At 46.3% G+C, this 11,107-nt stretch overlaps 1 protein-coding gene across 1 annotated transcript in view; it reads left to right on the top strand.

The window, feature by feature from the left end:
• The window catches only part of loxhd1a (lipoxygenase homology PLAT domains 1a), a 164,812-nt gene extending 159,191 nt beyond the window's left edge, over window positions 1–5,621 (top strand). The window contains exon 39 of the mRNA XM_085975347.1: window positions 1,822–5,621. Within this exon, the coding sequence (XP_085831473.1) occupies window positions 1,822–2,302 (481 nt within the window). The 3' untranslated portion in view covers window positions 2,303–5,621. The remainder of the gene's footprint in view (window positions 1–1,821) is intronic.
• Window positions 5,622–11,107: the final 5,486 nt, after the last annotated feature.

Below are 11,107 nucleotides of genomic sequence, written 5' to 3' on the forward strand. Positions count from 1 at the left end.
GGCAAACGCTTCACCCTACTTACCGACCAGCGGTCGGTAGCGTTTATGTTCAATAATAAACAGAGGGGGAAGATTAAAAATGATAAGATTCTTAGGTGGCGGATCGAGCTCTCCACCTTCGAGTACGACATCATTTACCGGCCAGGGGCCCTTAACGAATCCCCTGACGCCCTCTCACGAGGGATGTGTGCCAGCGCCACCGGGGATCGGCTACAGACCCTCCACAACGACCTCTGCCACCCAGGGGTCACGCGGCTGTTCCACTTCATAAAGTCCCGTAACTTACCCTACTCGATTGAGGAAGTTCGGTCCCTGACCAGGAACTGCCGCACTTGCGCTGAGTGCAAGCCTCGGTTCTACCACCCAGATACAGCCCACTTAATCAAAGCTACACGGCCCTTTGAGCGGCTCAGCTTAGACCGCAATGTTTACTTCCTGAACACTGTGGACGAATACTCCCGGTTCCCATTCGCCTTCCCCTGCCCAGACATGACCAGCGCCACGGTCATTAAATGCCTCAACAGCCTGTTCTGCCTGTTCGGTATGCCGAGCTACATCCATACGGATAGGGGGGCGTCCTTCATGAGTGAAGAGCTACGCCAGTACATGCTGTCCAGGGGGATCGCCACGAGCCGTACCACCAGCTACAACCCCCGGGGTAACGGCCAAGTGGAGCGAGAGAATGGGACAGTATGGAAAGCAGTCACTCTAGCTCTAAGGACCAAGGGCCTCCCTATCTCCCGCTGGCAGGAAGTCCTCTCGGATGTGCTCCATTCGATACGGTCGCTATTGTGTACGGCCACTAATACCACGCCTCATGAACGAATGTTTGTCTTTCCCCGGAAATCCACCTCAGGCGTATCCATGCCGTCATGGCTCTCCACCCCAGGTCCGGTACTCGTGCGGAGGCATGTGAGGGGCCACAAGACGGACCCTCTCGTGGAGCCAGTACACCTACTCCACGCCAACCCCCAATACACATATGTCCGGCACGCCGACGGAAGGGAGGACACCGTGTCCATAAAAGACGTCGCCCCAGCCGGCATCGACAACAACCACGGCAATAGCGGCAACGACGATCACAGCAACTCTTACCCACCCACTACTCTTTCATCACCCCCGGAAGAACACCGACCAACGGCACCCCCACCAACTACCCCTTCAACAACCCTGGCGGCACCCCCGGCAGAGACCCAGGAGGCTACCGGGGACACCCAGCCGACACCCGCGGCACCGCAACAGCCACGTCGGTCGCAGAGGACTATCAAACCCCCGAACAGACTAAAGCTATAGAAGGGGTGAATGTGATGAAATATTTCCATTCATCACTGCCTGTGACTGAGATCGGTTTCAGTGTCATTTCCCTTCCCCCAGACCTCATTGTATTGTGTACTGGAATGTGCTGTATTGTATACTGGAATGTGCTGTGTGTAGGGCTCCACCCATACCTGGCCCCGTTTGTAAGCTAGCTCAGTCTGGCCTCAGTCTGGCCTCAGTCTCCAGAAGGAAGACATCTCTCTCTCTTACGTGTTACGTTCTAAGTTAATAAAAGCCTTGTTTTGTTCTGCTAACTTCGAGTCTCGGAATTATTGAGGCACATCACGACTTATAATTCAAAAGGGTGTCTTGATAGCGCAACTCCCTTTTTTAAAAGATCCTGATGGCGAGATTCCCTCGTCAAAAACAGCCTTAATGGAGACACTTCCTCTATTGTTCAGAGTTCTTGACAGTGAGTCTCCGTTTTAAGAAGGTGCCACTGTACTGCTGCCAGCCCTCGACCATTGTGAAGTCATGTAAACATTGCATGATTTTTTTTTGCAGATACGTCTTCCAATGTGATGCAAAAATAAAGCTGAGTCACAAAAGAGATGAATCCAAGGCCTTCGAGTGTACAAAAATCATAGAGAGCTTCGCCAGCAAAGTTCGCAGTTTAGTGCCTGTCAAATATGAGATCATCGTCATCACTGGAGATGTGAAAGGTGCTGGAACCGATGCCAATGTATCCATAACCATTTATGGAACGAATGGTGACTCAGGCAATCGCAAGCTGAAGCACAAATTCCGCAATCTGTTTGAGCGGGGCAACACAGACCGGTTCATGCTCGAAACACTGGATCTAGGAGAGTTAAACAAGGTGAAAATCGAGCATGACAACAAAAATGCGAATGCTGGCTGGATGCTGGAGCGCGTCGAGATCACCAACACCGCCACAGGAGTAAGCACCATCTTCCCATGTGGCAAATGGCTGGACAAGAAGAAGGGAGATGGGCTGATATTTAGAGAACTGTTCCCAAAATATTAACTCGTGTCAAGCGCATTCTGCCCTCTTTCCAATGTTTTCCCCTCTTCTTCTGAAGGTGCTGACTCTTGCTGGGACGCGGTTCTACGGCCACCTTACCCTGGTGGCATCTTTTCACGTATGACCCTCGACAAAGAGTGCCAGCAGACTATTCAACTGTAAAGGGCCTCAGAGCTGAGGCCAGACTTGTTCTTGCCCGGTGTCCTACCTCTGCAGAAGTGGGGACCAGCTATGAAGTCACAACTGTAACCTAAGTATGGAAAGCTCATATCGTGCACATGGTAACATGAAGCATGGGCGACAGGGCTTTGCCATCTCAGAGGGAATGTGCACCATCAACCAAAATGATGGGAACCAATGCTCAGGTTGGGTTGGGTGGGAGTGGGGGGAGCTCAGTTTCAGCATGTGATAGTTCAATGATCTTTGAATCAAGCCAGGCACATAGGTGCTTTTAGACAACCAGGCAATCTTCTTGTCTGAGGGTAGCGGCCTCCCAGTGCTGCTCTCCCCCTCTGTCATGCCTACAGTGTTGGATGCTGGTACCTGGTGCATGGGTCAGTCTCCCCGGCATTCACTTTACCCAGCAGCAGATTTGTAGACCTGCATTTTCCTGGGTGTCTGCTGCCGTGCTCTTTTATATTTGTGATTGCAGCCGACAGCGAGTTGAATCCCACGCCTGCTGTCAGCTGACTTCCGAGCCAGAAAATCGGATGTGGAGAGAAGAGGAAAAAGATCGTCATTAAGCGCAGAGGTTTCACTCATACAAGCGCTCTTCAAAAACAATCGGATTTTGCTCCTTACCGTCGGCCAGCAGCTCTGACAGATCCAACATCCACCTCTAGAAATCAGTGGGGATCCAAACATCCCATCGAGATCATCCCATAATATACCCCCTCTGTCTGTAGGAGGATACATCGGTGACTCTCCTGGTTAATTTAGGCAGGCCCATTCCCTCCAATGACCTCGTTCGCCCCCCACCACTGGATTTGGGAACCTCTGTTCTCGACTGACTCAGACGCGAGTGTGGCAAATTGCCATGGGCTGAACTGACAGACGGGATTTTTAAAATGGTTTTTTATTTGATCACCGCTATCCTGGCCAAGATCAGCTAACTCAACACAAACTGGGGACTGAAGCAGCAATTCATTCAGCAGGACAGCGGTTTCGCTCCTCACTCCTGCAGCAGGGTGATACTGAGCATGGGCTTGGTGCCTCTCAACAGGAAGGGGAGGGGGGAAATCAAAGGGGAAACTTGGTTACCCAGGTCCACCATCATGTGCCTCCTAGGAAATCAGAGTAAAAAATTCCAGTCTTTTCTACAATGTATCTATAATGTGATGGTTATATATTGTAACTTTGCCAATTACTGCTTTGTGTTGAAGCTATGGATGAGACAGGCAGTCAGCCAATCAATACTTGTTATGAAAGTCAAGCGAGCCCAGCATCCAATAGAATCCTTCTGGCATAACAGTGAAGAAATGTGAGAGATGTTTTTAGTTTCTTTGCTCTGGTTTTCGAACAATCCAACAAATCGGTTCAGAAACTAGAGGGCATTGGCAACTATTGGAAGGCTGGTTCCCCCACAGCACATGTGTGAGAAATGGGCTGACTTGAAAATAAAACAGGGAAAATTGGAGCCATGTGTCATTCATTGGCGAGCAAACAACCACAACAACAAAAAATTAACAAGAGTATCAATAGAACGTTACCATCAACATATAGGGGTGGATTTTCATCTTTACAGCCTGGGTAAAGTGCATTGCCTGGGTAGAACGAGATGGCTCCCGGATAAGCAATGCCTCGATTTTAAAATTCTCATCCTTGTTTTCAAATCCCTTCATGGCCTCGCCCCTCCCTAACTCTGTAACCTCCTCCAGCCCCACAACCCTCCAAGATATCTGCGCTCCTCTAATTCTGGCCTCTTCAATCGCTCCACCATTGGTGGCCCTGCCTTCAGCTGCCAAGGCCCTAAGCTCTGGAATTCCCTTCCTAAACCTGTCCGCCTCGCTACCTCTCCTCCTTTAAAACGCTCCTTAAAACCTACCTCTTTGACCAAGCTTTTAATCATCTGCCCTAATATCTCCTTATGTGGCTCAGTGTCAAATTTTGTTCTTTAATACTCCTGTGAAGCGCCTTGGAACTTTTTACTACATTAAAGAATCACAGAAGAAGGCCATTTGGCCCGTCAAGCCCGTGCCGACTCTCTACAAGAGCACCTCAGCTAGTCCCAATTCCCTGCCCTTTCCCCGTAGCCCTGCAAATCTTTTTCCTTTAGGTACTTATCCAATTCCCTTTTGAAAGTCACGATTGAGTCTGCCTCCTCCACCCTCTCAAGCAGTGCATTCCAGATCCTAACCACTCACTGCGTAAAAAAGCTTTTCCTCATGTCGCCTTTGGTTCTTCTGTCAATCATCTTAAGTCTGTGTCCTCTGGTTCTTGACCCTTGTGCCAATGGGAACAGTTTCCCTCTATCTACTCTGTCCAGACCCCTCATGATTTTGAACACCTCTATCAAATCTCCTCGCAATCTTCTCTGCTCCAAGGAGAACATCCCCAGCTTCTCCAGTTTATCCATGTAACTGAAGTCCCTCATCTCTGGAACCATTCTCGTAACTCTTTTCTGCACCCTCTCCAAGGCCTTCACATCCTTCCTAAAGTGCGGTGCCCAGAATTAGACACAATACTCCAGTTGAGGCCGGACCAGTGTTTTATAAAGGCGCTATTTAAATACAAGTTTTTGTTGTGAGGATCCCACGCCCACAACAGAGTCCGCCCCGATTTGTCGTCCATTAATTGAAATGGCAGGAAGCTTAGACGGGCTTGGCTGTGGGCGAGTATTGATGCTTGATTTTCTGCTCTGCACTCCACCCATGCAATACTTTTAACCAAGGTGGCAAAGATGCAAATACCCCCTGTACGTCACACAGACCATTTTAAAATTACAGTGCAGCACAAGTCTGTGCGACACGAAGCAAAACTGGTGCGGAGGTGGGGGATAGACGAGATGAAAATGATTGAGCGGACTGCACCTTTGATGAATACAGCCAATCAGCTTAAATAGCGAAACATTTCAATCGTCCTGGGTTAAGTTTGGTTACGTAGTGCACACACACCTGTTACTCTTTCACTAATAAAGTTAGGAAGTCTGTCACATCCCTAGTTCCACACATAGCATCACCAGATCGGTACTGCAGACCTGCTAGCTGTCTAAACTGGCATAGTGAGAGAAAGATTTTTATTACGCAGGTTGCAAGAAAACAAAAACATGTCTTACCTTTGATATTCCATAATAAAGAAAACCTTGAGTTGATTTTTAAAATAATTTTCTGCTGTGTGCTTATTTTACTGTTTTCCTTTATATTCAGATAATTTTTTCTTCCCTCTTCTGCAAAGGCTGAAATCAAACTTCCTGTCATTCTCACTTTCTCTCTCCTGCATCATCTTTGGCTATTATACTCAAAATATCCAAAGAAAGGAGCTGCTACATTATTACAGAAAGACTTGCATTTCTATAGCGCCTTTCACGACCACCAGACGTCCAAAAGCGCTTTACAGACAATGAAGTACTTTTGAAAATGTTGTCATGTAGGAAGATGCGGCAGCCAATTTGCGCACAGCAAGCTCTCACAAACAGCAATGTGATAACGACCAGATAATCAGTTTTTGTCATGTTGATTGAGGGATAAATATTGGCCAGGACACCAGGGATAACTCCCCTGCTCTTCTTCGAAATAGTGCCATGGGATCTTTTACGTCCACCTGAGAGCAGACAGGGACTCAGTTTAACATCTCATCCGAAGGGCAGCACCTCCGACAGTGCAGCATTCCCTCAGCACTCCACTGGAGTGTCAGCCTAGATGTATGTGCTCTAATCTCTGCACTGGGACTATGAACCCATAACCTTCTGACTCAGAGGTGAGAGTGCTACCCACTGAGCCACAGCTGAAGTACTTGTAAATATATAACACATTGTTACATTGTCCAAACATCTCAAAGTGAATTACTTTTGGAATGCAGTGACTGTTATTATGCAGGTACTATGCATTAACATTATTCTGTGTCAGCAATTTACCACAAACAGCAATGACTTGATTGCCCAGTTCAGCTGTTTTGTTTTGGTGCTTTGTTGAGGTTGGAATGTTGAACAGGACACCAGGAGAACTATCTGCTCTTCCTGAAATAACGTTATGGGATTTCCACATCCAATTAAACAGAAGAAAGGGGCCTCCATTTAAGATCTATAGAACAACACCTCCAACAATGCAGCATTCTCTCAGTACCGTGCTGGAGTGTCAGCCTAGATGAACTCACAAGTCACCAGGAGTAAGAGTTCTTCCAACTGAGCCAAGCTGGTACAGTACTAGCAATCAAGTAAACTCCAGGGTACCTACAACATTGTCAACGTTCGTGATTTACTAACGTACCCCATAATTGGCAGATTTTTGTTTAATGCTTATGCTTTATGCTGAATTTCCCACGTGAAACACGAGCATTTAAAAAACTTTGGCGAACCACAGGAGTCACAAGTAAATAGTAAGTATTGGTGGTGTTGTATCTGGTTATACTTAAGCTTGCAGTCTTTTAAACCTGGCCAATTGCTTTCCACAGATACATAGTTCCTTAGTCCCAGCATGGCCATTTGATTAGTTAATCTCCAATCCCACTCTCAAACAGATATTTCTCTAATCTTTTTTAAAGAAATTAATCAACGCATTGCTCAAGATATATCCCACTACCTGATGAATTGGATATGCTCAGCCCATGGTCAGCGATCACAGCCTAAGCCTTTTCCACCTGACCTTAACTTACCACGTGGGCGTGCTCATATATGGCTTGATCATTCTTCTTCTGCCTTGTACAAGGAGAGGGGGATGAATTAAATAAGATACTAGAGCCCTGTCAGCAATGTATTCAGTTTTTATTAGTAATAAATACAGTACAAAATCCACAGGAAGTGACCCTAAAATTTTACACAATAATCCCTATTTTAACACATCTTTTTTAAGGCACTATTGCCTTAATATTCATAATAAATATTTATTTCTATAAAATATTCTATACGTTACAAGTGTTCTGACGCAAAACACTGGAGGAACGAGGGACACACTAACACAGTAGCTAATAGCGGTAGGGACCGACGGGGACAGGCACTTAATGGCATGGGTACAGATTGCACTGGGGAGCTAGCACTGCTGTCAGTGGGATTCTCGCCACGTGCAGTGTGCTCACATGATATGGCCACTGCAGTACACTGGTGATGTCATCAAGCGACATTGCATCAGTCTGTGCTTCTTAAAGGAGCCACGTCATCGTAAACAGCGTTGACGGACACAAGCTTGTTCCATTTTGCTCTTAAACTCTTTTTGGAGGGGTTTTGTCCTCATCAAAGTGACGGTTGTTACTGCTGGATAATGGAATACTTTTCATTTTAAGCATTCGCTGTTAGCATGAAGAACTCCCAGGTCATGTGTAGCAGATCCAGAGTTAGACTGGATCCAGTTATCCTGCTCCAACACTCTACCTCAGTCCCACCCCCAGAAAAACAACCTGTGTTGCACCATTGTGACATTTTTCCCTCTCCCACACCAACCATGCCCTCACTTTTGTTAGTGGGATTACAAATATAGTGCCGATTAGTGCTAAATTAGGGCAGTTTTGTTTTATGGGCACATTCCCCATAGGATTTGAATTGAGACTGCCCCAAACTCATTTCACTAAGGACTCTTCGCCCCCTCAATGAGGTTGGATTTGAATCCAGCTCCAGACTTTATCTCAGACCAGCATTCCTTACTCCACCAGCGTGCTATATTTCCATTCCCCCACCAGCCATCCTTGGGAACCTCTTGAGTGAGATTGCCCTTTTTGTATCAAATTAGTGCCAAGTTGTGGGCACTTTTTTGTTGTGAACTTGTGCCCTAGGTTGAGACTATCCCAAACTCAAGTTATGTGAGGCCTTTACAGCCCAGTGGAGAGAGGCGATTTTCACCCGTCTGTCTGGGTTGGATTCAAAGCCAGGCATAGAAGAAAAAGGATCATGTGCAAACCCACCACAACGCACATTCCACCTAAACAGAAAAGAATTGACATGCTCCACAATCAGAGCAACAATGACTTAACATCTCAGATGGTTTGCTCTAAATAAATGCACACTCAATATTTATGTATCCGATTATTGAGATATGCCTACATTTCTTTCACACTGTTCAGATCTCATCAGCAGGGAGCTCAGCCACACTCCTCAATGTACCCAAGAGCACACCGTGTCCATTACACAAAATGATTGCACGCTAATTGTAGGGAGGGTTTTTTTTAAATCACTGCTCTCTGCTGAAGGCACTGCCTGATGTTACAGTTGGGCAGTGAACCCTCAACCTTCTGTTTTCGAAAGGCAAGAGTGCTACCCACTGAGCTAAGTTGACAGTAATAATAAATCAGCTGCCATTATTCATGTGCGAGCCAAAGTTAGTCAAACATCCAAGCCTTATCATGTGCTCAACCATTGCACTACCTAGCAGGAGATCACCGAGTCGCGAGCAGGAACCCGGGCTGATTTCCCCCCCCCTTCCCTACGCTACTTAACTACAGCATTAAATAGCGACCAGTTAGAATTGGCTAACGCAGCAGGAGATCTCCCTGCTCTGTATCGCTCTGTACCCAACACGCAGAGCATTTCCCCGCTGCCAATAGGGACGCTGCTAATTTTACGAAACACTTTCTCAACAATACGCAGGTATTGAAATACTTCAGTTAAAGAAAATTAAAACACAAGACTGATGAAAATGAGGTAATTTTTAAAAATAATTTTAGTGATATATCTAAATAAATAAATTATAATTCAATTATTTAAAAAAGTTTAAAATTAAATACACTCCTACAATAGCTGCCGTTAGTAATAAATTATGATTGTTAAGTATGTAAGGCATCTGCTCTGATACACTCCACAAGTTATCATTGTTCAGTCTACTGGAGTAAATGATTATTCCAGTTTATCAATTGGACATCAAACAACCTAAGGGGGCGAATCTAACATCCCCACAAAAAAGCTGCAGGTCCCTGCAATCAGTGCGATTTTAAAGTCTAAATGTCACAAGTGCTAGGACCCCTCTCCTACCCCAACCCCCACCCTAAAAAGCAGTACTAATCTTTTACTCGCTGATAAACTCTCCCCCTCCCCACCGCCACCAGCCAGTCTTTCCACGAATTGACGAGAAAGAGAGAACTTGTTGATCCATCAGACTGTCAGAGTGTTCCTTAGATTTTCTGGGCGATTCTTCCAGCTTCTTTCACTAGAAGCTTTTGATCTACATAGATATACGGCACAGAAACAGGCCATTCGGCCCAACCAGTCCATGCCGGTGTTTATGCTCCACACGAGCCTCCTCCAATCTTTCCTCATCTAAATCTATCATCATAACCCTCTATTCCCTCCTCCCTCATACGCTTGTCTAGCCTCCCCTTAAATATATCTATACTATTCGCTTCAACCACTCCCTGTAGCGAGTTCCACATTCTCACCACTCTTTGGGTAAAGAAGTTTTTTCTGAATTCCCTATTGGATTTCTCGGTGACTACCTTATATTGATGGCCTCTGGTTACGCTCTTCCCCACAAATGGAAACATTCTCTCTGTATCCTAGATCTAGTCTCAGCCACGAAATAAAGGCCAGCAGGGACTTCTGGCAGCCATGGCAGTCAAGCACGACCTTTCAAGCACTAAGAATGGTGTAATATTTAAAACAAAAATCTGAAACATAAATAGAAAACGCTGCTGTTTTCAGTGTTAAAGGGTTAGACCAAATTATCATCTGTAAAGAGGAAAGGCAGGTTAACTGATTGGCTGTGTATTTCCACCATTTTCTATTCTTGTTTCGGGGTGCAATATTTGTCTTGAGGCTTCAATGTGACAATCTCTATATTCACAGCCCTCCACACAGTTAGACATCACAGTTGCTGCTGTTAATAAATCAGGATGTTCTCATTCCCTGTCTGTTCCGAGAGGCAAATGCTCCATTTTAAGGTGCATTTCTTTTCCCAAACAACCTTTTAGTAAGAAAGCAAGTCAGCCTCAAATTGCATTACATTACTGAAATGAATCCATGCAAAGGCTGTACTCTGTTGAGCTGAGAGTTAAGTCACCCTCACCTGTCATGGTTGTGCTCACATATTCCTGGTTCAACACGGATCCTCAGTAACGCCAAATTTAAACAATGAACGGACCCCACCAGGTAACGCGAGTGGATGAATTTGCATGGGGGGAGAGGGGAGGGAAGGCAGCCCAGTTATAAAGACAAGATCAGTTCATTGTGTGTCTGTGAAATTCAAAAGTCAGTGCAGTGAAAAATTATGCTAAGCCATCTCTTGTTCGCTCTGTGACACTCCGCCCCATCTCTTGTTCGCTCTGTGACACTCCGCCCCATCTCTTGTTCGCTCTGTGACACTCTGCCCCATCTCTTGTTCGCTCTGTGACACTCCGCCCCATCTCTTGTTCGCTCTGTGACACTCTGCCCCATCTCTTGTTCGCTCTGTGACACTCCGCCCCATCTCTTGTTCGCTCTGTGACACTCCGCCCCATCTCTTGTTCGCTCTGTGACACTCCGCCCCATCTCTTGTTCGCTCTGTGACACTCCGCCCCATCTCTTGTTCGCTCTGTGACACTCTGCCCCATCTCTTGTTCGCTCTGTGACACTCCGCCCCATCTCTTGTTCGCTCTGTGACACTCCGCCCCATCTCTTGTTCGCTCTGTGACACTCCGCCCCATCTCTTGTTCGCTCTGTGACACTCCGCCCCATCTCTTGTTCGCTCTGTGACA

Source organism: Somniosus microcephalus, chromosome 2 (assembly GCF_052327205.1).
Source record: "Somniosus microcephalus isolate GS21.2 chromosome 2, FLI_Smic_1.0, whole genome shotgun sequence".
In the NCBI taxonomy this organism is placed as follows: domain Eukaryota; kingdom Metazoa; phylum Chordata; class Chondrichthyes; order Squaliformes; family Somniosidae; genus Somniosus; species Somniosus microcephalus.